Genomic DNA, 26,102 nt, shown 5'->3' on the forward strand with positions numbered 1-26,102 from the left:
TACTAACTGGTTTTGAATTGGTTTTAAATGTGAACTAGGAATTGCCTTTGAGACTGTCGCTCAGCGCATTGAGTGTAAGCTTGCTCTGTATTCGGTGTGCTTCGACAGTACAGACGGATTGCTTGCGTTCGTGTTAATCGGAGGATTTGCTCACAGCTTATGGGAGGGATGCACTTCACGCAGCAGCACATCATCTTGTAGGACGACTACCCAGAGGTACAGCAGCAATTCCAAAAATCCTCCAGTTGATATGTGCGGTGTTGACTGTTTTACCTATGTTGTCATGTAGTTAAATGGAAACACTTCGCGTTGCAGACTATCAGGAGGTGTAAGAGCAGCTCGATCTAAACAGAATGAGCGGCGGTCCGGGGGAACCCCAGCAAGGGAGCGCATGGCGTCCCGAGGCAAATCCGCCAGGTAATATCCCTCCACAGCGCCAGCATTCCAGCGCCCCAACCTTCTAATCTGTGACTCTGTTGCTCCAGCTAGTTCAGCCATTCGGGATCCAGATCGTCGGGTAGCGTGGGTCTTAGCTTTTGAGTGCATACTGAGGGCAGAGAAAGATTTACGGTAGCGCCGTAATGTGCTCGGTATGTAATTGCTTTTGTTGATTTTTTTCCTGCCTTGAGAACTTAAATTATACGACAGTGCAGGCTCGAGAAAATTAGAAACAGCTCCCTTAGGCGCGTATGCGCGGGTCGTGTCGGCAGGCCTTGCCTCGCGACAGCGATCTAGCGTTGCGTTACCGTCCTCTTCGAGCTCAACTTGCAACCCTGGTGGTTCCATGGCACCAAACACAATTTACGATGTGGACTATTTTTTGATATCACCGAAGAGCTGCCTGCAGGGAGGGACGCCGTCCCCATTCTATAGTGCATTCAAGTACAGCTACACCTAACCTTAGGGAGATAACCTCTCAGTAGCGTAGTAACCTTGAATAGAGAGTTTTTTTATTGTAGCATCTTATCTTATTCATTTTTTTACCACGAAGTAGGCCAAACATTATCTATTTTACTTGATCAGCTCCAGTTGATTTAAACTGTATTTTCGAGATCCACTCAGTAGAGAGCGCTCGTTCTGGCACTCCCTTGCCCACCATCGAGTGAAGACCAGCGGAAGCGCGTCCGAGAGGCCAGAAACGTAACATGGAAGTCGAGTATACAGAGCCGTACCGCCGATCGCGCTCTTTGATTTCGCGAAGGTAATTCTTGACGAAGAGAACACGCCGTGATAGAATCTCCGTACGACTCTTGCGCATGATGAATGCGTCATATTTTCACGGGACGAGTGTGACGACACGAATGATGGCCGTTGGTGAGGCGGACCCGCTCCGTGTGAAGGCTCTCGGAGTTCCGGAAATCGTCAAAACTCTCGTCTTTTCTCGTCGTGGATTGGGATGGAGGTAACAACAGTGTTTCCGCATATGCCCCTATAGTGTAATGAGATGTATCGGAACCCGGTCCCGAAATGGGTCGGATAGCCTCAGGCATCCCCACCAGAGCAAGCCTCAAGCCTAGTGTGTAGGTTGCGGTGGCATAAAGCTCTCTAGGAAATGCTATCGGCATTGAAGGTGCCGCATGCTCATCGACGCACGGCTCAAACCCTGGATCGGTCGCTGAGTCGGGTCTTTTGAAAGCAAAACACGTGCCAAATGTTGATGAGAGGGACGTGGAGGAGACAGCTCGGTTACTACAGATACCATCGAACTCTCAGCAACTTCGGACACCACTGTATTCGAAGAGAAATACATGTATTTGTCACGTCACCCTGACTCCATTCCAAGCTGTGCCCAGTTGTTGATTGACCGCGTGCATGATATCGAAGAAAAGGTAACCCGGTTACAAAATCAAGTACGAAATATGAATGTTGGTGAAGGGTTCGTTGTCGACAACCAGGAAGACGGGAACCGAGATGATACTCTGAAGCACAGAGCACATATGAAATTAAACAATCTGCGTTTGACCTCTGTGTTGCTGTAGAAGAAGACAGCACAGACATGTTGACTTTCAGCATTTATGATTATGTGGCGTTTAGTTGTTCGACCTCTTCCCGTCAGGCTTTGATCGGAGCCATCATCATGAATCATAAAGTACCGTAAACCACGGGTTCACCGCAACGCACGGCCTCAATGCAACACTTAAAAACTGATAGGTTTTCGTCAAAACCGGTGCAGAGATCAGATATATGGGGGTGACACAACGTCTTTATCTTAATATTTGTATGGAAAGGACTAAGCATTGCAATGACTGAGTAATATTAATACGTTTAGCTTTCACGCCGTAAAAACTCATAATTTGCCAACAAATTATATAGGATGGGAACGTTTTATGTATGAGTGTTGGAATGAACCCGTGGTTTACGGTACAGTACTTTATCACAGAACAAGAGACAATGCACTGTCCTCTTTCGAGGTCAGCACATCAGGACAAAACGTTGGAAACTTGAAAACTGCAAGCCAGCGGACTCCGCTGTGCAGCGCTTTCGCTCAGGTTCGATCCGCCTCTTTTGATCGGATTCCCGTTCGACACGGCTTTTCCACAAGACAGCATTTCCAACACGAAAACGCTGAAGCTGTATCTAGGAATTCGTATGGAAGCCTCGTTTTCACGATCCTGTATTAATCACACATGTTCTACACATCGATTCTGTCTCAAAGAATACCCACGTGCGCTGGTTTTCTAATCCAACGTCCGGTGGTCCAGACGCTCGTAAACTAAGATTTCATTTTCCAATTTTCCATCGTTGCAAACTCCGCTACTGTATACTCCTCTCCACCCGTCCGCTACTCCCTCGATTCCATGGTGTCGTTCATCGCCTTCTCTGCTTTGGCTGTCGCCTCCGTCGCTGCCGGGTATGTTGACAACGGCCAGAACGCGCAAGTGTCCATCGACGCTCTCCAGGTCGGCGACTTCTACCGCCCCTCAAGCGACGAAGTCACGGGATATGCCGACTCCACCTCGCCCGTTCCGTTCCGTCGGTCGCCATGCCCCGGCCTCAACGCGCTCGCCAATCACGGCCACATCCCGCGCAGCGGCAAGAACATCACCCATGAGAACCTGGGTGCCGCCCTCATGTCCGTGTTCAACTTCGACAGCAACCTGACTCAGACGCTGCTGAACCAGGTGCCGGCCACGTTCTCGCTCGACATCATCTCACGCCACAACGTGCTGGAGCACGACGCGTCTCTGGTGCACGACGACGCGTACTTCGGCGGTGACCCGATCAACATCAACGCGACTCTGGTTGAGAACTTGCTCAGCCGTTCGCGTGACGGCAAGACCCTCGGCGTGCCCGAAGTCGCCGAGACTCGCCGAGACCGTCAGGCTGAGTGCCGAGCCAACAACCCCGAGTGCGTCTTTGGCGCCAACCAGACCACGTTCGCGTACCTGGAGGCTGCAGTGTTTATCGTCGGCTGCGGTGGCAATGTGAACGAGTCCGTGACGGTGGAAGCTGCACACTCATTTGTATGGGATGAGCGTATCCCGGACAACTACGTTGCGTCCGCTGAGCCAGTAAGCCTGTCGTATATGCGATCGGTCTTGGCCAAGCTGTTGGCGTACGCTTAAACCTCTAGCATCTGCAGAAGCATGGAATCCATGCGATAGAGAAACGTTGAATTGTAATATGAACAACGCTTCCCTTATCAACCACTGAACCGCGTTCCAAGTGAGTTTTAGATCTGACAGCATGGTCCAGCATACTGACGGACGCGCTATCGATAGTGTGTAGGAAATCTACCAGAAACTGGTAAAAGAGGTGTCAAACCTACACATTTGAACCGCGAACCGTCCGGAGGCGAAAGAAGAACGAATCTGGAAGCAACGTCGGCTATGCTGATATCAAAAGACAATAGTCGACAAGACTTCTCCAGGTAAATATCGTTTCATCAAGCAGAGTGAAGATAGAACCTTCAAGAAGCAGCTAGCATCGGAGCAAGAAGTACAACCACTTGAACAATCAAAGTATCACGAAATGTTCGTGAGGGTTCAGCTGCTCCGAAAGCCTGTGAAAATTTGCTGTGGGAAACTAGGCACACCAACAAGACTTTCGTGTACCAGCCAATCGTATTCAAAGTTTTCTTCCAACACTGAATACTTTACCAACTTTCGGATCTGTGTCACTGTGCAAGAAGCCTGTCATGACTTCTTCACGCTGAGTCGCGAGCTGCTCTTTTGCTGCTTGGCCAATCTCTTCGACAGTTTTCGTAATGCATCGAATCGAAAAACTTTGTATGCTTCAACGACATCTGGTGGTGTCTCCGTTGCCCATTGAAGCTGCTCTTTTAAATGTTTTTCGTGGGTTTCCAGCGCGTTGTCTTTTTCCACGATCTGCGATGAAATAGTAACTTCTCGTGGCCAGCGCTACTCGCATGACCTTCAGACGGTTCTTTGGTTACAAGAAGAAGCAAAGCTTCCTCTCGTACTTTCCATCCATTGCACATTAAGTCAGCTAAAGCTATAGTTTCGTTTTCGTTGCTGTTTACTTCAGGTATTGAGTAGGGGACAATAGCAGTGTCGGTATGCCCACGTTCAGTCGAAGATGCAAAATGGTCTTCACGCCTGTTCACTTGATGTCTTGAACTCTGCGTTGATGTGCTAACAGCGGCGTCAGTCTAGTCGCTCACACTCCCTGCCCTACCGTTTTCACGGTTATTCTCGTTTGCACTGGTGAGGATCAACGCTGGGCCATTTTTGAAATGATGGTAACCTCAGCCTTGGCGACATGATCTTCTGTAGGTGGATGCGGCGATTTTGTAGGAGAGGAATTGTCAGGGTCTCGGTGACGTCGTGGCGAGATCTCATTACGGTTTGGGACATTCGTGTGCTTCACGAGCGTTCTCCTCGTCTTTTGGCGGAGACGCGGAACGTGTTCGTAATTGAGATGACTCGGCACTATACGGTGAGCTTTTCCTATGGCTCCATGCTGGGCGAACTGATGGCGATATATACGTTCGTTCAACGGCTTAAAGCGCAGCGACAGCGATGCTGATGAAGCCACCGGCCGAACGCTTGTTCGTATTTTCCCCTAGAAACAGAGGCACTGGAATCTTGGTCTTTCATCAGGTTCGCGCTGATTGCGAACCCCTTTGGCAGATTCACTTCTTGAAGACGATCCTCCACGGAAACCACGCGTGATGCCAGTATCTCAGTTCGACTTCTTGATCGGGGTGACTCGCTGGAACAATGGGTTGCTGGGGACGCTGATCGGTGGCGAGCTGAACGCGGGGGCATTCGGCAGGAGCTAAGGGGCCGTCACAATTGTCTCGCAGCCTTGAGTTCGAGCGTGGACGTCGTTTCCTTGCCAGTTTACCGGCGCTCGCGTTTCAAAGGCGTTGTATGCCTCCCGTCTTCAATCGGATAAGCGGGAGACCTCCCTCAAGATTCACTTCTGTCATGCTCAGTGGATCTGGGACGCCTCAAACACTTCCTTTTTTGTGAAAGCGAGCGTCGGCCAAGCCCGTCCTATTCCACATCAAAAGTCGGAGCTTGCGCTCTCTTTTCGCGTTGCAGTGCAGCGATTCCAAACTTTCGTGACGATCTGCCAACCATTGCTCGAACTTGTGGTTGTACTGCTCTACAGTCTCAGGGTAGAGAGGCACGGGGATGGCCTCGGACGGCGGGGGAGGAGGGTGTTCGAGTCGAGAGCGAATAAGGCGTTCTTGTCGGAATTCCTCCACCGCCAGCATCCGTGTGGAAAGGAAGACCGTCCCCGGACTGGCTACAGCACTCGGCTTCGTAGCGGCTGGCTGTGACGAAGCCGGAGTCTGCCGAGCACTGGGCGAGACGTTCGCCGTGAGGCGCCGGAAGTGGGACCGATACTGTCGCCTCCGTGGCCTTTCCTTGGGCGCCAACGTGTCAGCATCCACTGTGCCACTCGAAGCATGAGTCCGCGACAACATGCGTGGCCTAAGTCAGCAAAAACCCGCCAAACAAACCAGCTAGGCGTAATTTTGCAGTGCTACGTACGAAGACAGCGAACTGTGGCGACACCACATTGCGCAGATCCAGCTTCAGCGACACCTTCTTGAGCCCATGCACCAGTGTCTCCACCTGTCTGCGGAGGACGCCCGACCCACGAGCAGCTCAACAAGATGCGCTGGGAATGGGTCCAGAAGAGTGGTGGAATGGGACCTTTTTGAATGGGACCTGTTGCAAAATTATAGATACCGGTATAGTACTGGTATTTCAATACCAAAAATTTAATAATTGAGACTACTCTAAATCTTCGTTCTTAAAACTGGACGGTTCTAAAACGGTTCACGAAAATGGAGACCTGCTTTCGCTGCAATTTATTCTCATGAAGATGCAAATGTCCCCAAAGCGTCTTGGACCAACTTCCGCGCTTTGTCGTCTGCCTGCATCAGGCTTTGTAGGGCTTTCTCAAATTCATCTTCCAGGTGCGCTTTGTCCGCTCGCTTCTTGGACAAAACAGCAGACAGCGCCCGCAATTTCTTGAACCGTAGAGCTCTGCCTGCCCCCGTGGCTGCAGGCGGCAACGAGCGCACCAACTGGGCTTGGTCGTCTCGTTGCTTCTCGAGTGTTTTCAACTCCTTGGCTTTTTCCTCATTTTGTTCCAAAAGAGTTGCCAAGCCCTCGGCCTTCGCACCTTTGCCGCCAGCAAACTCTTCTTCTAACACAGACACAAGCCCTTCCTGGCGCCCAGCCCAGTTGGAGACTATCAAAGCGGCTAGAACAGCGGTACGCTTTTTCTTCGCGTGGTTGATTGAGTTGAAGAGTTCCAAGCTTTGAACTCCCCGGACTTGGCATTCCTCGATCTCTGCGGAGCAAGCGACCGCATTATCCCCCGCAGCCTCGCTCATGATTATTTGTTGGTCCAAGCGATCGTACATCTGAGCCAGCCGCAATTTTTCTTCACTGCTAACCTGGCAATGAAAGGCGAGCTCCAAGTCATAAACAACCGCGTCGTCAGCTGCATAAAGATACCCCTTTGAACGCTTCTGGTGTCTCGGTAACGGTGAAAGAGATTCAGCTTCATCATGCCAGGAAACATCCTCGCCTTGAGTTGTCGCGCCGGATTGAAGCGCATCATCATGTATCTCGTCCGATATCGAGATGCTCGGTGTAGAATGGGGTGGCGAATCTGCGTTGCACTCAGGCTGTTCCGGGGACACTGTGTGTGCCGATGACAAGTCGTCGTAGTGGACCAACGAAGCCGCCACCCTGTCATCAGGCTGCAAAAAAGTAGGTGACGATCCCCAGTCAGAGGAGCCATTGCGATGGAGGTCTCCACCTCCATCAGGATGATCTTCACGCGGTCGCGCCAGCGATCTTGTCAAACTGCTTCGCTCCGTCTCATCATTGGAGGAAGAATTTATGGCGCTTGCAGGCTCTGAACGTTCGGTGATACTTTCTCTCGCACGATATTCTGGACACGACGCTCTGTCATCCCTCGTGCACTCGTTGCGCCGCATACGTTTGCTGCTAGGCCCAGGGCCATAGTGCGATAATAACTCTTCCATGTCGTGCGTCCTCGGAACTACCTTGTTTCTCAGCGTCACGGTGTTGCACGTGCCAGCTCGTTTGTGTGCAAAGGAGAACCAGAACCCGCGCTCTCGACTCGGGTCGTTGCGCAGTGTCTCAAAGGTCTCGTTCCTCTGCAACAGCCACATCTCGAACTCCTTCGAGTACTCCTGCAAAGTCTCGCCGCAGTGCAAAGGCACCGGAATCTCTCTGAAAGCTTGCACCGACGACTTGTTGTTCCACCGTTCTAGCACTTCGCACCGCAGGTCCTCCACCGTCGTGATACGCTTGGCCAGCAGCTGCTGGCGGTCTCTGGGGGGCGAAGCAAAGTCGAACGCTGGTCGGCGGCTCATGTTAGCAAGAACAAAGACCGTTAGAAATCGCAGTCCATCGAACGACATTCGTGCAACAGTCGGATTGATCGACAATGAGAAGTTCGCTTCAAAGATTTTCATCATTTTTATTAAAAAAGAGAGCATCGAAGCGAACTTCTGATAAAAAAAAACAAGCAAAAACTTAAATGGAAACGGATGTTGAAAGGCTGTTACATGCATCACGAATTTCTGTTGTGTTTCACGACAACGACTTGCCCACCAGCTTTCGGACGTCTGCATCGCTTCGCAAGAAACACTTGAACATTTGCTGGCATTCTTCCTCAAGCTGCTCCTTCGCCTTTCTCGCCTTGGCCAGCTTATCACACAGTTCTCGGAATTTCTTGCCTCGTAGCGCTTTCCCAACCTCCGTGACAGAAGGCGGTAATGCGTTCAACAGCGTAGCTTGGTCGTTCATCTGCGCCTCCAAACATTCCATATCCTCGGCATTCTTCTCGATCTGGGCAAAAATTGTCGCTAAGTCTTCGTGCTTTACACTGGTCTTTCGCCCAGGCGGTGATGAAGCTTCTTCTAAGAGCGACATCAATGACCCCTCCTCACCGATCCAGCAACCGTTAATTAACGCAGCTAGCGCAGCAGAGCGCTGCTCCTTTTTCTGGTTGATCGCGACGACGAGCTCCATAATCTCCCTTTGGTTTTCCATGGATTGCACTTCGTCCACTTCTTTGATTGCCTTCACGAACTCAAGGGCATCGTTGATTGCTGTCTCATTCGTCGTGATCAAGTGGTTCAGTTGAGTGTATTCGTTGATCAGCTGCCGCTTTTCCGAACCGAGTTCCATGAGAAAGCGTACGGGTGACGCAGTGACCGCAGCACGCGACAGTGGAGATTTCGTACCAGCTTCGAGACTTTCACCGTTGGTTCGAGTGACGTCTTTACTTTCGTATGGAGCAATGGTCGCTGTCGCATCGCCGCCAGCGTCTGAACACAACTCCAAACGATGATCTTTATTCACGCCATCACGATTCAGAGTGCGTCGGGTTCCAGCAGCGTTGTGGAAAATGCCAGCTTCGCTTTGGAGCTTTGCCACCTGGGTTTCAAGTTCCTGAACGCGACCGATGAGCGACGCTGCCCAACTTGGGAGAGCTCCCGGTGAGGGTGCAGCTTTCGCAGTTTGCTCACCACTGTCAGGTTCGGGTGGCAAAGGTGCATCAACCTTTGTGCTTCCCATTGCTTTTTCACACTGCGTCTGGGATGATGAAGTGCTAACGGTTGTGTTAGTATTACATTGCTCAACTCCATTTCCTTCGTTGCCTGACGCATCTACACTCTGAAAATGAGTGCGGGCTTTGACCCCAACGGCATGGCTCAGGAATAGTGGCACTTCTTCTGCCAAAGTCTTCGTTTGCTTACGATCTGCACCCTTGGCACCAACCTTAGTCCCTGGTCTTGGTTTGACCGAGCTTTTCGTAGCTTTGCTCAAAGCGAACTGAAAGCGATATGCACGCTCTGTCCACGGGTGAGCACGTAGAGAAGTCATAGATTCAGCGTGTTTGGAGACCCAAACGCGGAATTCCTTTTCGTACATGTGCATTGTTTCGCCCGGATACAGCAGCACTGGGATTTTCCGTAACTTCTGCTGTAGCGTACTCGTATGGTTTTGCCTGCGATCCATGAATTCGAGTTGATATTCCTTCGGAGTGAGAACTCGCTGCGCCAACACTTCATCTCGAGTTCTTGCAATAGCAACACTGTCGCTGGCCATATCGTGCCGCGGTCGCTTGCTCTCCTGCAACGTGACCTCATTCGGAGTTTGCCTCTTCCTATCATAGACGAGCGATTCTGATGCAATCGATTCTGCTCTTAAGTAGGCGAATGAGAACCAAAAGTTCCGCTCTCGAGATGGATCGCCCCTCAACGCAGGCAAACTTTGCCCTCGGTGTGCCAACCATTGCTCAAATTTGTGTGTATAACTCGACAAAGTTTCTCCAGGATATAACGGCACTGGAATTTCCCTCGAGGGCTGCTGATCGGACAAAGAAATGTTTCGGTGATAGCGTATTTCTTCCCGTAGTTGTTCTACGGTGGTCAGATGCTTGGTGAGAAGCCGGCGACGGTACTCCCAGGGAGTCTCTGGAGAGCGCTTGGTGGGCAACTCCAAAGCAATCGGCATCTTGTCTCTTGACATGGCAGTTGGTCTGAAAAGATTTTGTCTTTGCTTTTCATTGTGTCTAAAATCTCCCTAAAACCTCATCGGCCGTTTTGGGCGGATCTTGAAGCGGCGCATATCTCAAGATCTCAAGAAAGTAGTATTCTTGTTAATGTCGCGCCGGTACCTGACGCCGGCGTCTGCATCGCAACTCATATTGGCATCGTCCGACGATTCCTCGTGGGAGAGCTTCCAGAAGCTTTTTGCATCTGCAGCCGACCCACAGACGCAAAACAATCATGCGCGGCACCTGGCTCTCACGAAAAATATACTCTACGAGAACGAACTCGGGTACGGCGACGCTTAGTGCTGATCTAACTCCAGCAGAAAGATTCACGCTGGTGATTTTGGCGAATTAGGTGGAAGATAGCAGAGTTGCCGCTTGTCAGCGAGTTGCTCAAGTTGTTGGCCACGAAAGTACTGGACGGAGTTCCACAATTTGCTGAGCAACTTGTCCTGGCTGTCGTGAGATGTTTCAAGGTAAGGAGGGTCTCAACGTAAAATGGGTTCACTTGTGTCGTGCTGAGGGTGTTGACTGTTTGCCATGCAGCCTTTTATCCGGCAAAAGTCGAACGAAGAGATTACCAACCCCAGTTTGCTTCATGAGATTCTTCCTACTCTGGGGGAACTCTTGTCCTTCGACGATATTGAAGTGCAAGTTGCAGCTGCGGAGGCATTGCGGGTGTTTGCAACAGGAGCATGTAAGATGGAACAGGTCGGTGACTAATGTGCAAGTGTGTGCTCACATGAGTTTGTTTAATATGACACCAGGCTTGCCCCGAGTTGCACCGAAAACAAGGAGCAATAATGCTGAAGGCAAGTCGGATGACTTGCGACTGACGCCACGGATCTTTAGCCAGAACCTTATGGAGGAGACGGGGGCGGTAGACGCGATCGTGGCGGTCATGCATGATCTCTTCCCTGATGACGATCTAAGGGAAGAAGAGCAGGAGCCCCAACTGATAGAGAGTGTTCCAGATTTCACATACGACTTTGAAAATACCGAGGACCAGCCTCCGACTCAAAATCAAGAAGAGGAATCTACAACCAATGAAGAAGCACAGGCTGAGGAAACGGTTGTCGAAGCAACCCCACAAGATAACGAAATTCCACAGCCCGCAAAAAAGCCTGTGTCGGCTCCTCCGTATGGCCGCAAGGGCTCTTTTAGCCGTGATGAGAATATCATTGTTGATACGAAGGAAGATACAAACGAGGACAACACCGCAGCACATCACAGTCAAATATCTGTCCGATCTACTAAGCCAGCCTCGGCCCCTAGTGCGATTCACCGAGGGTCAAAAAGCGTGGACGGTGTAAACATGGGCTCAGATAGCCAGCACCGAGATGATACTCCCGAACATGGTAACGACGCTACCAGCAGACCAGGGTCAGCCTCCATGTATGCTCAAGAAGATCAACAACTCAGCGAGAATGATGGCCGTGTAGAAGATGAGCTGGTACGAGTGACTGGGAACGCACTGCCTATTCATATGAGGCTGTCCATGTTGCTGTTCCCGCTCATCGATTTGTTATACGAGCTTTCGGCCTATCAACGTTGTGCAGAGGTGCTGGTCGTGAGCGGCGCGCTCCACTACATCGTTTTCATCCTCGAAAACATCACAAACCCGCAGGACGAACTCCTTCCCCTGTGTCTCGAAATCTTGTGGAATGTGTTGGAGCTTAGCCACGAAAAAATATCTGCGGTCACGAAGTGTGCGTCGAGAAAGGAGTTGCTTGAAGTTTTTCGGCTGCGAAATGCCACGTTCTTCTTGGGCAATGAGTTCACATTTCAAGCGCTGTTGCATGTGCTGGAACTTCTCCTTGCTCATGGCTATCGACAGCAAGACAAAGAGATGCGCAACGAATGCGTGATGATCTTGCAATTGCTTGCCAAAAGGCGGCGCTCCATGGACTTCTTTTACTCGACGGGCTTGACTGCCTGCCTGTTTTCCTATGCGACTTCAGCAGAACTCTCCCATGCTAAGGGCTCCGGAACCTTACAGGGACGTTCTCAGCAGGATAAATCCTCTGCTACGGCTTCAGCTATAACAGCCAGCAACCAGTATTACGCTACAAACAGCGACGTGGATTTTGAGTTCAAACAAATGTTGTGGTTTTTGCTGGCTGAGATTTCGTGCGACCATCAAGCGAATCTGAGCGAGCTCGTACAATTCAGATTCATAGAGGTGTGGCTCTCGTACGCGACTGCCAATAATGTGCAGCAGGATCAAGGTGCTCCACCCCGTGCTTCGGCTCACAAGTATTCAAGTCCACAACTGCAACTGCTGGAATGGACAGCGCTCAGTGTGCTGAATCACGTAGCCCCGTTTGTGGTTGATCACTTTTACGAGATAGGTGGTCATGACAAGCTACTGGAGTTTCTTCAGCTCAATATGGGAACCGAGGACGTGCTAGCCTCTGCGTGGCTTTTACTGCTTCAGATTGCGCCACCGCAGCCTTTCTTTCAATCCGAGCTGGGCAAACTTAGTGCTATCGAGACAGCGATGGACATATTCGAGGCACCCCCGTCGCGACACACGTTCGCGATTCGCCGGAATGCCATTTTGGCGTGCGCTAGTATGTGCCGTAATGACGATGGTTCGAATCGCAAGCGCTTCCGTCTTGCCAACGGTGTCCACGCGCTCGTTCAGCACCTCGAGTTCGACCCGTCACACTCGGTTCTGGAGGAAAACATCCTGGTTGGAATTATTGACGCCGTGCGTTCATGTGTGATTGGAGATCTTGAGAGCGAGACGGCCTTCATCAACGAAAATGGCGTGCCAAAACTACTTTCGATCCTGGGGCCAGCACCCAAGGCGCTGAAACACCAGGCCCTGGCGGCACTAGCTGAGATATGCGTAAACCCAGCAGCAATTCCGTCTTATCAGATGTGGCGTTGTGACCAACCTGGTGACAACAACAATGCTAGTGCCAACGAAGTGCTGCTTCGCATCTACGCACACGAAGAAGCTGCTGAAAAGCGTGCTAACCAGGACTCCGATGATAATCATATCAACTCAGCTGCACAATCCGCAAGCGACCTTGTAGCATCGACCAATGTCCGCCACAGCGCCTTCCTGTCTGTCACGACCTGTAGAAGCCCCTTTATCATCACACCAGAGAACAGTGGCCCAAGCGACGCACCACCGTCGCCAACAAGCAGGCCAGAGTCACCAGCATTCTCAAGACTGAAAGACGCTCTAAAGGCTGGCCAAGGATTGGCATCGGACAAGCAGTCAACACGCTCCGTCCTGCAGCTGGAAGATCACCAACTTCACCCAGAAGTGAACCTGAAGGCCAAAATCTACTCCGTCTTGGCGAATGTGTCGTTCGCGTGTGAGGCTGAAAGCCTCACGCCACAGGATCAGGTGATGCTGGAGATTGCGAAGGAGTACCCGACATTCAAGCTGGGCGAGATGTGGCAAAATGTGGAGCGTGCGCTACATGCGGAGGGTGTGCGTCCGATCTACGCGGACGCTCTTTATATCCGGAAGAACATCGAGCACGCCTACAACATTTCCGTGTGCACCAAACTCGCCCAGCAAGAAGTGTTCACGCGCTCACGGCAGCAAAACACAGAGCGAGAAGACGCCTTCTTCGAGCAGATTCTGCGCCAGAAGCACCAGGAAGCGCAAGCGGAAGAATTCCACCGCGCGAATCGCCGCCAGAATTCCACGATGCAACTTCACCTGGACGCCAAGAGAACACGCTTGGAGTTTATGCGTCGGCAGGATCCAGCTGCTTTTGCTGCCTACGAAAGCGAGGAGCGCTGTCTAATCCGCGACCCTCCTCCGGAATACGTCGATGAGCAAGAGTCGTACCGAACGCTTCAGCAAAATGAGGCAGAGCTGCGTGGCCGACTCAGCACCATCACTCGATCTCGCAAGCACACAGTGTAGAGTTAACACGTCCCACATAATCGACAGGGTTTCAAAAAGCCGTCGCTGCTGTCTTGTCGATTAGGAGTCTTCAAGGTCAGCGCTTTCAGCGCGCAGATCCTCCAGAATTTCGTTGATACGGACCACACAGTCAGTGTGTTTGGCTGACAGCGTTTGCACCGACCGCTCCAAGAACGCAATGGTCGACTCATCAGGCTCTGGCTGCTTCGTTGCATCGCTCAGACGCATCTTCTCAATCAGCACCGCCGACGTCTAGCACCAACAGCAAGAGCAAGTTAGTTGCATCAATACTCAAGCCACTGCATGGATAACCAAATGAGCATATTTTACCAGAAGCAGCTTCTCTTTCTCTTCCAGCTGCACTTTGCGCACAAGCTGCGCGATCGCCGCTTGCTGCTTCTCGTCACGGAGCAGCTTCTCCACGCAGTTAATCTGCTCACTGACAACCGAGAAGCGCTCCGTAATGCCAGAACCTGCATCATAAATAACGCAAAAAGAAAAAGTTAGCTACTAAATCTATTGAAACCCTGAGACGTGAGCACTTCTCTCCGCTCACAGAAGTTCGGGAACTGCTCCGTCTTTTGGTGCACTTGGAAGCCCCTATATTCCATGGCAACCATAAATGTACGTAAATTACTATGCAATCCCTCCAACTTAGAATATTTATTAGCAGTGACGCACTGACGGAACTCGGTGTAGATCTGGACGCGCGTCTCCTGCAGACGGTGGAAGGTCTGCACCAGCGCTTGGGCACTCAACAGCGCCAGGTCCTCCAGCTCCTCCGACTTGGAATTTTCTTCCTTCTGGGGGGCATCCGCGTCCTCTTGCTTGTGCTCAGCGTGCTGCTCGTCCTCGCAGTGCTCGTGGGCGTGCGCTGGCCGCGTGGACAGTAGCGAGAAACACTCCTGGAACTCCATCGATCGTCTCCTTCAGCTCGTGAAAAATACTCTGGATAGGAATAATGAGATTTGAGTGCATAGAAATAAAGAAGTGTATTTGATCAATACAAATCTGTACAAATACAGATTGTACCTAATTCCCGCAGTTGGTTTGCACTTCAAGTAAAGTTCATTACATTAGCATGCCTCGCCCAGCGAGCCATCCTTGGGAATCAGCCAGCAGTGGTCGAGCTTGGCTCCGCCCTTGACCGTGTCAGCCTTGTTGGAGGCGAAGACCCACGCGTCGTCGAAAGTCACGAATTGTATCTTCATCTGGTCGGCCGCGAACGAAAGCTCAAAAATTCCATACGGAGCATTAACCCCTCGCCAGATCGACGTGATGTCGGACGCGTACGGGGGAGGTTCGCCGATGCTTTCGCTCTGGATGCCGCCTCCAGCGCCGTTTGTCACGAAATGCGTGTTGAAAGACCCAAACTCGTGGCTTTCGGCGTGGGTGTGGCCGTTGATGAACAAGTGGATGCCCCCCTTCTTCAGAATGCTGTTCACTTCCGCCATCATGCTCGGGTTCATGTGAAAATGCGGGGAGTAGTGAGTGTTGACCACCTTCCACGTCGCGCTGGAGTTGACAGCGTCTCTCAGTAGTTGCTTTAAGGAATCGGCTTGCCACGCCTCAATCTGTGCCATGCACGCGTCCAGCATTTGGACGTCACCTCCAGCACACAGTCGGTCGCCACGCGCCACGTCCGAGCAGCTCTCGGGGTAGCCGTACTTCATCTGGTAGCCATAGCACTGACAGCAAATTTGCAGCCCGCCGTGAACCGCAGCAGCATTTGTGTCGATGTTGAAGACGTCGACGGTCACTCCTGAGTCCGGATCTTCCAGGCGCTCGACGTAGTAGCGATCGGGCATCTGCCAGCGATCGTTGTTGGGACTCACATATGTGCTCTGTCTGGTGAACTTCTCGTCCAGTTGCTTGAGCAAGTCTGCAGTCCCCGAGCACTCCACGAACTCGTTGTCGCGCTTTCCGCAGATGAACATGGATCCGCCGAGGTCGTGGTTGCCAGCGACGTTGAGCCACTTGATGTCCAGCAGAGCGGGGTCCGAGTACATCGTCTCGAATGAATTCAAGAAGCGATAGTTCACATCATCGGATCCCAAACCGTTCCAGTAGAAGTTGTCACTGCAAAACACAAGAGAGCTTTAGTCTCCCCATAAAACCCCTTAGATCTCGCGATACCGCCTTACCCGTGGCCAAGAATGGCTTTCGGCTGCAATTTCTTGGCTGAAAGCGTCAGCAGATACGCCACGTTTGCCTGTGCCTGCTGGTCTTTGTAGTACTCGTTGTTGCCCGTTCCAGTCTTGCGGTACACGTTGCAGCACGAACCAAGCCCGAGGTCCACTCCCCAGTCGCCGATGGCCAACGCATGCAGGTCGTAGGTCGCCGTGTGAGACACCGTTGCCGGTGTCGACGAAGATGTCGTGTTCGAAGTCGAGCTTGAACTGGAGCTGGAGCTGGAGCTTGAGCTGCACTGGAAACCAAGGAAGGTTGTCGCTGATGAACTGGCACAGACGATCGGCGTGACCAAATCGTTCCCAGTCACAGCACCAACTTCGTCACTCAATTCAATTCGAGCTGTCGAACGCAGGAACTGAGGATCCGACAGCGAAGTAGCACTCGACGGTGCAAGCAGCGCAGCCACCAGTGCTAGCGACTTCATCGCCGACTCCGTGATTTGAGATATGGATTTGGATCGGTCGACCGAGGGTCGCACCTCGACCTTTCGCCGTCATTGAATCCTATCCTACTGTCTACTAGTGTAGGATTCCTACACTAGCAGACAGTAGGATAGGACTAGGGTAGGATTCCTACACTAGCAGACAGTAGGATAGGACTAGGGTAGGATTCCTACACTAGCAGACAATAGGATAGGATTCAATGACGGCGAAAGGATTCCTACACTAGTAGATCGATTCCAGAAAGGAGCACATATCGTGCATTTGCTTCGTCATCCACGACAAAATGGTGACGTTCTTTGCTATCTTTGGTCGAACTCAGCTCAGCATATCTCCGCATCACATCCTCGATGCTGGGCGGCTTGATCTTATCGCACCACTATTTAAATAGATGCGTCACGCCGGACGAGTGCGCCAAGGAGAGGTCGCAAGCCTACATGCTAAGACAACCAAGTAGTGGAAGTCGCACGCTGGAGCCGACAAAATCGAGTCACGCAGACGTCTTCTACTGGTGTCTTCTTGCCCGAAGTAACCAATTGCTGCGACTGGTATGGGTGCGTTCGACTCGCCCGAGGGCCATCGGCGAGTTCACATTATCGACGACCTACTGGGAGCAGTCCTGGTGCTGGCGGCATTGGGGTTCGCGTTGCTGCTTGAGCTCACACGAAGGCAAATTTGTGCCGTCTACCAGTTGGCGTTCATTCTCTGCGGCTTCGTTGCCTTCTTTATTATCGGTGGGATCGTGGACCATCACCTGACCGACGAACAGATCACACTCGCGCTATACGGCTCCTACCTGTCGAGTTCTCTCACGACGTCGTACGTGTACCTGCCAATCATGGCGGCTTTGGGTGTTTCGTTTGCTGCTCTGGTGCAGCTTTCGCTATGTTCGTGTCAGTGCTGCTGCCTCGTGGGAGCTGCGAGCGTGGCGCACAGCCACTGCTTCGCTGCGAGAATACGCGCCAACATGTCGTTGTATACAACCAGCTTCGTCGCACTATCAGGTGCAATGGGGGCGAGACTAAATGCCAGACTACGCGAGTCGGCCATCAACCCTGAAGGTGGCACCGTACACTGGACAATGATGCGGGCTCCATTCTTCTTGGCCATAGCACACATCGGGAGTTTGTTGTTCGTGACGCTCAAGCTTTTCTTGCAGCACGTACGTAACCCTGTCACCAGTTGCTGTTTTTTAATTCTCACACACCACATATTTGCGTCTTCCCACAGGCGGACAAGGCACCAGTACCGTCATCTCGAGCTGATTTCTTGCTAGATCGTGTTCCCCCAACAACTGTCGAAGACCTCACACGGCCCCCACCAGCACCTAAAAAGGTGCGAAATCTCTAGCCTTTAACATATGATCTTCGCCCCCTGACGTTTTGTTCGTGACTTTCACTGCTAGCTCCCACAAATGTATGCTTCTCTGGAGAAGAAGACCAACCAAACACGAAAACCCACAAACTCGTCTGCAGCAACAGCACTTGCGGATGCGATGGCAGCTCGAGGCGGCCAACGCCGTGAATTGCAATTGCAGGGGCCCGGATCCCCTGATCGAATGGAACGCTCCAACAATAACGACGGCGATGTATCTTCACTGATCAGCAGTGACAGCGAGAGCGACGACGAGGTCTTGCAGCCGGTGTTCAAAACGGTGGCAGCAGCTGCTGCTGTAGCCGGAGGTCGAGCTGGAAGTCCTCGACGTTCTGTGCACTCGGGGTATACATCCAGTCCTCCGGCATCCCCGACATCTTCAATCGGGTCGTCGCTATCAACATCACCGATTGCCCGATCACGCGCGATGCTATATCAAGCAGGTAGCACCGCCAGCGAATCCGCCTGGAGTGACTACGAAGACACCATAGATCGACTTTCCTCGCGCGATTATTATAGTGATCGCCCGTCCACAGCTTCATCCACATCCACGGTCTCCGTACATGGCTTACGCCGTCGTGCCAGCGCTGCAAACTACTCTTCGATGTCGATGGCTCGCAGAGACTCCACATCAACCTCAGCCGCCCCGCAATTCGCGGAGACAACAAGGCATACTCCGTCTGAATCACCGTGGATCCCCTGCATCGATCCGGCCAGCGGCAGCACGTATTACTACAATCAAGACACGGGAGAAAGTCGCTGGGACCTGGATGAGCTCTATCAAAAGTAGCATCGTTTAGTCTTACAAATTTCTCACCTGCTACGCGCTTATCAGTCAGGTAGTCTAGACCTTGCCCACGTAGCGATGTGTGAGCTTGTAGTTCGTGTCTAAAGTCTTAAGCAGCGATTTGCCGGTGGAGTCCAGCGCTCCGAAGAGTTGTTCCTTTTCGTAAGGCGAGCACACGTCCAGCAGCGCAAAAACACCGGGCCGGAGCTTTTGCTGGTAACGCACCGCCAACTTGTCGCGAGTGACACCGACAAGGAATGCCATGAGCATGTAGACGACATGTTTGCGGAGCTGGACATCGTGTTCCTTCATGTACCCGTACAGACGTGCGAGGTTAGAGCTCCACTCGGAGCAATACTGCGAGTACTCGGGAGTCGCCGAGGTCAGCACCAAAAGCTGCAGAAGAGCGTTGGCTGCCTGGACGAGGTGCGGGATTCCGTTCACCAGGGACGCAAAATGATTCCGCACGATACGCAATAGAAGCGTGTACGAAAGCATCCACAGTTCATGTAGGTCGCGGGCGTTGAATGGGTTAGTGCCAGCCTGCCAGCACGACACCGCAGCGACGAGCGGCTGAAAGCCCGTAAAAACGTGCTGTAGCTCGTGGATTTTCCACGTGAAAAGCTCCGCCTTGCAGAACACCAGCGTGAAGGCCTTCAAGTTCCAAACGCGCGAGGCAACTGCGTCATCGTTAGAATCCGAAGACACTGCTCCCACCTGCAGCGATTGAAGGGCAAAGTTCTGGAGTAACGACTCAACGATCGATTCCTTGCGCTCATTCAGAAGTTGTCTACGAGTCGAGTTAAGCTTTCGGTCTCCACGCAAAAGAGAGCATAGGGCACGCAATGCGCCTAGCTTCCGTCGGCCTTCATTAGCACCCAGCTCCTGGATAATCGTTGTCAGCAACAGACGGAACTCGTCTTTGTTCGCGCTGCAAACCACAGCTTGCAGCGCTTGCTCCGCGTTATCTTGTTTTAACGCATCCGCGTCGTCGCGCGAAACAAGTGAAAGTGCCACAGCCAGTAAGCATCCATATGTCTCCAGAGGAGTCACAAATGAACGGAAGGAAGCGTACTCCAAGCAGAAATTCGTGTAAAAGGCCCAAGCCGCGTCCCGGAGATTGGTTTCGTCCAGGGAGTCGCTGGTTGCTGTAACCAATTTCATCGAAGCTGCTAAAGCACCTCCGACGTGCTTCGTTAGCAAAGTTAACACTTGACCCTGATTAATCGTTTTCTTCTGCTGGTATGCCTGCTTCTGCAGCACGGACTGATATTTAAGAAGAGCAGTTAGCACTTCAAACGACAACGGCTCATTCGACGCCTCGCACACGTTTTCACGTGTGGCAATATCAACAAAGCTCTCGACAAATTCTTTCTCATCCTTCGAAGCATCTGATGTAGCGCCACGGCGCGTAGCCAACGCTTCCAGGACAATGACAGCACGCTTAAGCTTTCTTAAAGTCTTGTCCCATGAGTTTTTCTTTGCACTCTCCTTAGTGCTGAGGACACTGCAGAGCAATTCGCCGACAAACGTATCGTCACCGATGTCCAAATAGTAGCAGAGCACTTCAGAAACTAATGACACGCTAATAGCGTTGTCGACAGCAGCTTGAGAGATGACGAAGCGTGCTCCATTGCGCAGCTTCTCCTTTAAATGAGCATTGCCCGACTTGTTCACTTCAATCCCGATGATCTTAAAATGCTGCTGAATCCAGACCAATACAGTCTGGCAGATTTCAGTCGTACCCTCAGCACGCAGGTTGGACACGCGGATAGCCTTATACAAAGACAAAGCAGCGGACAACAGATCGCCGCTATGTTCAATTTTCAGATAGCTGGCCGGAATCTCAGACAAGAAACTGAAGAAGTGCATAGCCTTCGCTACGTTCGCCAGGGAGTCACGTTGTACTTCATCAACAAATTGCTGTCCCAGGGTAGTCAGTGAGGTCGGTGCGACCTTGCGAAGACTCGGAATCTCATAAAATCCTGCGTCGCAAACAATTCGCCTGGCTGAACCATCCAGCTCTCCAGAGGTGGCTTCACCCAGGAAAGCGGTCAGTATCTCACGGAGAAAGTGGTCGCACTCCTCGCTACTCGCGTTTTCCATCAGTTCAGGAAGGTGGAAACTAACTGCTTCCCAGCATTTCCATTTTATCACATACTCAATGACCAGACGAGTCACCTGTTCCCTTCCTTCGCGAGAAACCTTACCAGCATTATCAACCTCGATGCTTGAAGCTCCCATTTTACGCAGCCAATACACGCAGAGTTTAACGATTCCAGCAGCACCTAATCCGTGGCTGGTGCTTAATTTGTCTGACACGCTATCGGTAGACTCGGCCTTGCCGTTTTTCTTTTTCTTCTTCGGGCTAGAAGCGCCCAATAGTTGCTTCATCACGCTACCAAATCGATCGCCTTCAAGTTTGCCAAACAACTGATCAACCGTTTGCTCGCGAACGGAAGTGTTTAAAACCGAATCGAACATCAGCAGTTCTCCAAAAATGCAGAACAGCTCGCGCTGGTAGGACGAGAACGAACCAGTAACTTGTGCTAACTCATCTCCAAATGAGTATAGTAGTTTTTCGTGCGTGTGAGATACAAGCCCCAAAACCTTTGATCGGTTCTGAGGTACCACGTGGATTTCTTGCACGAAGGTCTGAAAAAGCAAGCGCGCAACTGCCACTCCTTGCGCATTGTGGATATTATCATCACTTGAAGAAAAGGAGGCAATCTGCTCCACAAGAAGTTTCCACAAAACATCCATTTGACCTGGTGGTAAAGCCATAAAAGCTTTACGAAGAGTAGTTTCGCATGACGGGAACGCAAACAGCTTGTACACTCCTTCATGAGCCCGCTGAATCGTAAATGCTGCCTTCAAAAGTGCATCCAGAAGACGCATGGAATCGTACGCATTAATAAGATCCACCACTGCAGCACTGGCTGCTCCAAGGACACCATCAGTGTTTCCGTCGTTTCCTTTCGCTGAGTACTTTCGAACAGCCTGCAGTCCCAGCAACTCGAGAATTGGCACGATACAACAGTTGACAAGGTTGGGAGAGCATCGCACAGCGCTGGACACCACCTCGCACTCCTCTGACGCTCGTTCAGCATCGCCAGACACCTCACCACCGTGCTCGACGTCAAGCACATCGAGGAGCGAAGAGAGGACTTTCTCCATAGTCAAAAACTGCCCGCGGTCCTCCGTATCCTCCGTCACACGATAAACGTCACATTCGCACAAAGCTCGGAACAGCGCGTTGTACAGGGTCACCAGCACCGGCAGGAACGCGTTCTTGTTCTCCTCCTGTTGGAAAGCTGAGAAGGCCACCGCGCACAGCTCGGACCAGAACTTGAACGGCGAGTATGTCGTCGACGTCGTCGCAATCACGATAGCAGCGCGCTTGCGACTCGTCTTCAGATCCGTCTTGGTGTCCTCGATCTTGGTGCTCGCGGCAGCGCGGATGCGAGCAGCGAATCCACGCACGAGCACCTCAAAGAACCCGCCAACCGAGGCCTTGAGCTCCGCCTCCACCTGCTTGTCCGACAGCAAGCTTAGCAGCTCGTCGAACAGGTTCTTCTGGTACGACACCAGGCCCGACGCCTTGGCGCCTCCGGCCTTGCGTCGCTTCTTCGTCTTCTTGTCGTCGTCCTCTCCCTGCTCTGCACTTGTGTCTTCGTCCTTCTTCCAGATCGCCGCGTGCACCATGGCGCCGTCGTACTGGCGGATGTGCTCGGCATCAAAGAGCGCGTCCTCCACGACGCGATCCAGCAGCTGCGTGGCGGCCTCCACGCCGGGCACTTGTTGCTTCTGCAGCTTCACGAGCGCGTGGCGGTAGGCCACGACGTCCCTCAGCGACGTCTTGGCGATGGCCAGGAAGACCTTCTTCTTGTTGGTTTGCGTCTTCTGCAGCTCCTGGAACACGAACAGCGCCGCGTGCATCACGTCCACGTACAGCTGCTGCTGCTCTTGTCTGTCATCTTCCTCCTGCAGCTGCAGCTGCTGCAGCGCAGCGAACGCCGCGGTCAGCGCGCGCTTGAGGAAGTCCGCGTACACGTTCGTGGGCGGCCGGTACATCTGGAAGCTGGCGGCGGCGCCCGGCAGCCCGAACAGGAACAGGAACACGTGCTTCACGTCGCGCAGCGTCTGCAGCTCGTGCTGCGTCTCCAGCGCCTCGGCCAGCGCCGCCAGCAGCAGGTTGCACGCGCTCAGCGGCAGCGTCGCCGGCTGCGCGTCGCCGTCCGCGGCCAGCGCGTTGAGCGCCAGCTGCAGCAGCCGCAGCGGCTGCTCCAGGCGGTCGGCGGCGTCGCGCTTGGCCTTCGTCACGAGGAACACGGCGAACTGCAGCGCCTCGGCCGCGATGCGCGCGCCCGGCAGGTTGAAGGCGTGCGCGGCGCGCTGCAGCGCCGACTGCGGGCCCAGCGGCGGCGCCAGCAGCGCCAGCCCGGCACGCAGCAGCTCCGCGTCGGCGTCGTAGCCGCGGCGCGTGCGCTGCCAGCGCACGAGCGACAGCGCGGCGTCCCAGGAGAAGCGCTCGGCGTCCATGGGCAGCGGCGACTTCAGGTGTGGACCAGTCAAGCATGGCGCACCCCAAAATAATAGATGAGCGACCTAAAATAAGAAGGATGTGGACCACGTAAAGGCAACTAACCCAAACTAAACTTCAACTTGCTCAAAGGAATGGGCAAGATGGCTACAGTTTTAGAAGTGCAGTGGACGAGTATAATTAGCGTCATTGTTGAGCGGGTTGAGCTCTCTCTACTGCAGCGAGCGGCATCTACGTGAGGAACCATTCAGGAGCTACTGCCCACCGTTTGCCGCTGCGGCCAGTCGTGGTCCGACCCGCGCGTGCCACACTTTTGTCAACTTATTAACGGCGAGTCCGTGCCGGTACCTGCAAGGGGTGGGTCAGCAACGCTAGCGCGGTCGTCTTCCAGGAAACGCGTGATGCCAGTTGGACTGAAGGCAGCCGCTGAGCTCAAAGTGGTCACCACGATGCCCGAGAAGAACCTAATGCCGGAGACTACGTCACCTTCACTCCCTGAGTCAAAGTCTCAAATTGCTGCACCACCTGTGGTCCGACGAGGCGGGTCGTCGGAGAACATTCAAGTTTTCATCCGCATCCGTCCGCTAATTGAGCGCGAGAATTCGCAGGAGCGATGTGCCGGGACCCACTCGATTCGCGCAACTGACCACCAGGTTTGTCCTAGACTGCATTTTTGCTTCCGATCTGCATGTAGAGCAAGACTGACAAATGACTGTCTAACAGACCATTGAAGTGCGTACATCCGAGTCTACTATCAAGTGCGCATATGATGCTGTCTTCGACCACACGTTTTCGCAGGAGCAAGTGTACGACCGTGTCCGTGAGTGCACGCAGTCTTTTCTTCAGGGTTTCAACTCCACGCTCTTTGCCTATGGTCAGACGGGAAGTGGCAAGTCATTTACAATGTTTGGTGCCGAGACGGACCTCTCGCGTTATCGCCCAGGACTCCAGAATAGTCAGGCGGGTATCATCCCGCGTGCTATCAAGGAGATTTTCGCTGCCACGGTGCAAATGGAGGCAGACGCTCAAGCAACCGTGTTCTGCTCCTTCGTTCAAATTTACAACGAGCAGATATTTGATCTATTGCGAGATACCCAAATGAATGCACCTCTGGAGATTCATGAAGACCGAAAGAACGGCATATTTGTCGAAGGATTGTCCGAGTATGCAGTAAGGAGTGTAAGCGACTGTCTGCAGTTACTGCAGTGCGGTGAACAGAATCGCGCTGTGCGGTCAACGCACATGAACCAAGTGAGTAGTCGAAGTCATAGTGTCTTCCAACTACTACTCGAGCAAAGGCGGAAGGACGGCACCGTTCTCAAATCCAAGTTTAACCTGGTCGACCTTGCCGGCTCTGAAAAGTGGAATATGGGAGCTGAAATGCAGGAGCACCACATATCGGAGATGACAAATATCAACCTGAGCTTACATACACTTGGCCGATGCATAGCAGCCCTATCCAGCAAATCGACCGGCGGGGTAAGCCATGTACCTTATCGCGACTCGAAGCTAACCAGGCTGCTCCAGGACAGCTTGGGTGGCAATACCAAAACCAAAATCATCGCCACGCTGTCACCGTCGATTGATTGTGTTGAAGAGTCGATCTCGACTCTCAAGTTTGCAGATAGAGCCAAAAAGGTCATGGTTATGGTGCGTGTGAATGAGCAGCGAGAGATAGATCCTGTCTATGTAGAAAAACTTCAGGAAGAACTTGAGCAGCTGCGCGAAGTTGTTCGTCTACTTCGACTTCCGAACAGCGCAAACGGAGATGATCCTGACCATGATGGGGATAACGGCAACAATAACGAGATCCACGATGAAGATGGTAACCAGGCATCTGCTGGGTTGAAAGCGCGAGTTGTTCGACTGGTTCATGAAAATACCGAGCTCAAACACCAGAACGAGAAGCAACAGAAGGAATTAGAAAGATTGCGACGCGAACAATCTCCCCGAGCAAGTCTTATGGCCCCGAGCGCTGCTGTTGACCCACAAATTCTGCAAGCAAAACAGGTATTGTAGGCATCATGTTCAATTGTTGTTCGAGATTATCGTCTAACAAAATCGTCGCTCAGCACTTCGAAAACACGGTTCGTCAGCTAAAAGATGCCTCGGATCGTTTTTTCCGCTTTGAAATCGAGGAAGAAGAGCTCAAAGCGATTCATTCGCGGCTCTTTCAAGGATTCCAGGGTGGTGCTAGCAACCCGCCGTTGCCAGTATCTCGCTCCCCACTGTCAACTGGTGGAAGAACACTTGGAGGGGGCAACATTATGAAACCTCGACCTCGTACGTAACAGGCAACTTTGGTGCAAAACTTGGATCTGAGTGCATCTAACCTAGTTTTGGAACCTGCAGCGATGAAGCTTAGATCATTCAGTTCGTTCACTTCGCCCGGACCAGCAGCAACAAAACCTAATGCCCCGATGGACATGACCTATCGGGTACGAGGTCGCTCATCAAGTATTGACGCCAATGGAAATGGTGAGTGCTGGAAAAACGACATACAAGCGGCTCCCCCTATAACAGTCGAAAAAGAGCTGGAACTGTCACGAAAGGCTATTGAGAAGCAAACAAAGCTACAAAACTGGCTGATCGAAAAGGAACGGAGAGAAATTCTCAAACTGCAGCAAGAGCAACAGTTCGTCGACGAGCAGCGCCGTTACGCAGCTGAGAAGGATGCCAAGTTCTTTAAGCGGGCCGCAGCAACTAAAAAGAAGCTGCTTCTAGCCACTGCAGCTTCGGCGTCTGAAGCACTAGATTCCCCTAGTAGCAAACCAGCAACAGCTGAAACGTGAAGACATGCATCTCTATTTATCACGCAGAAAAGTTACCAGCGTAAATAAGCTC

The 26,102-nt window shown here is 52.3% G+C and overlaps 9 protein-coding genes across 9 annotated transcripts; 4 read left to right on the forward strand and 5 right to left on the reverse strand.

Annotated features, from left to right (window-relative positions):
• Positions 1-2,798: 2,798 nt before the first annotated feature.
• IUM83_01368 (Chloroperoxidase) lies at positions 2,799-3,566 on the forward strand (the record flags this gene model as incomplete). Its single annotated transcript, XM_067925215.1, has 1 exon — positions 2,799-3,566. The coding sequence occupies one exon, from the start codon at positions 2,799-2,801 to the stop codon at positions 3,564-3,566; it is 768 nt and encodes a 255-aa protein (XP_067797586.1).
• Positions 3,567-5,416: 1,850 nt separating this feature from the next.
• On the reverse strand, positions 5,417-7,882 carry IUM83_01369 (uncharacterized protein; the record flags this gene model as incomplete). The annotated part of the gene is made up of 3 exons (XM_067925216.1): positions 5,417-5,865; positions 5,967-6,054; positions 7,502-7,882. The coding sequence occupies 3 exons, from the start codon at positions 7,880-7,882 to the stop codon at positions 5,417-5,419; spliced, it is 918 nt and encodes a 305-aa protein (XP_067797261.1).
• Positions 7,883-8,054: 172 nt separating this feature from the next.
• Positions 8,055-8,654, reverse strand: IUM83_01370 (uncharacterized protein; the record flags this gene model as incomplete). The annotated part of the gene is made up of 1 exon (XM_067925217.1): positions 8,055-8,654. One exon carries the CDS (start codon positions 8,652-8,654, stop codon positions 8,055-8,057), a length of 600 nt encoding a protein of 199 aa, XP_067797576.1.
• Positions 8,655-10,134: 1,480 nt separating this feature from the next.
• On the forward strand, positions 10,135-13,921 carry IUM83_01371 (Armadillo-type fold; the record flags this gene model as incomplete). Its single annotated transcript, XM_067925218.1, has 4 exons — positions 10,135-10,313; positions 10,382-10,502; positions 10,573-10,723; positions 10,794-13,921. 4 exons carry the CDS (start codon positions 10,135-10,137, stop codon positions 13,919-13,921), a joined length of 3,579 nt encoding a protein of 1,192 aa, XP_067797575.1.
• Positions 13,922-13,981: 60 nt separating this feature from the next.
• On the reverse strand, positions 13,982-14,838 carry IUM83_01372 (uncharacterized protein; the record flags this gene model as incomplete). Its single annotated transcript, XM_067925219.1, has 4 exons — positions 13,982-14,173; positions 14,252-14,394; positions 14,478-14,521; positions 14,603-14,838. 4 exons carry the CDS (start codon positions 14,836-14,838, stop codon positions 13,982-13,984), a joined length of 615 nt encoding a protein of 204 aa, XP_067797574.1.
• A 159-nt stretch (positions 14,839-14,997) lies between these two features.
• Positions 14,998-16,538, reverse strand: IUM83_01373 (calcineurin-like phosphoesterase; the record flags this gene model as incomplete). The annotated part of the gene is made up of 2 exons (XM_067925220.1): positions 14,998-16,000; positions 16,066-16,538. The coding sequence occupies 2 exons, from the start codon at positions 16,536-16,538 to the stop codon at positions 14,998-15,000; spliced, it is 1,476 nt and encodes a 491-aa protein (XP_067797573.1).
• Positions 16,539-17,104: 566 nt separating this feature from the next.
• IUM83_01374 (WW domain) lies at positions 17,105-18,375 on the forward strand (the record flags this gene model as incomplete). Its single annotated transcript, XM_067925221.1, has 4 exons — positions 17,105-17,716; positions 17,785-17,889; positions 17,960-18,208; positions 18,286-18,375. The coding sequence occupies 4 exons, from the start codon at positions 17,105-17,107 to the stop codon at positions 18,373-18,375; spliced, it is 1,056 nt and encodes a 351-aa protein (XP_067797582.1).
• A 397-nt stretch (positions 18,376-18,772) lies between these two features.
• Positions 18,773-23,257, reverse strand: IUM83_01375 (Nucleolar 27S pre-rRNA processing, Urb2/Npa2, C-terminal; the record flags this gene model as incomplete). Its single annotated transcript, XM_067925222.1, has 1 exon — positions 18,773-23,257. One exon carries the CDS (start codon positions 23,255-23,257, stop codon positions 18,773-18,775), a length of 4,485 nt encoding a protein of 1,494 aa, XP_067797581.1.
• A 468-nt stretch (positions 23,258-23,725) lies between these two features.
• Positions 23,726-26,050, forward strand: IUM83_01376 (Kinesin-like protein; the record flags this gene model as incomplete). Its single annotated transcript, XM_067925223.1, has 5 exons — positions 23,726-23,911; positions 23,982-24,509; positions 24,952-25,053; positions 25,331-25,541; positions 25,704-26,050. 5 exons carry the CDS (start codon positions 23,726-23,728, stop codon positions 26,048-26,050), a joined length of 1,374 nt encoding a protein of 457 aa, XP_067797580.1.
• Between the last annotated feature and the right edge of the window lie 52 nt (positions 26,051-26,102).

Source organism: Phytophthora cinnamomi (genome assembly GCF_018691715.1).
Source record: "Phytophthora cinnamomi strain GKB4 chromosome Unknown Contig14, whole genome shotgun sequence".
Taxonomy (NCBI): domain Eukaryota; phylum Oomycota; class Peronosporomycetes; order Peronosporales; family Peronosporaceae; genus Phytophthora; species Phytophthora cinnamomi.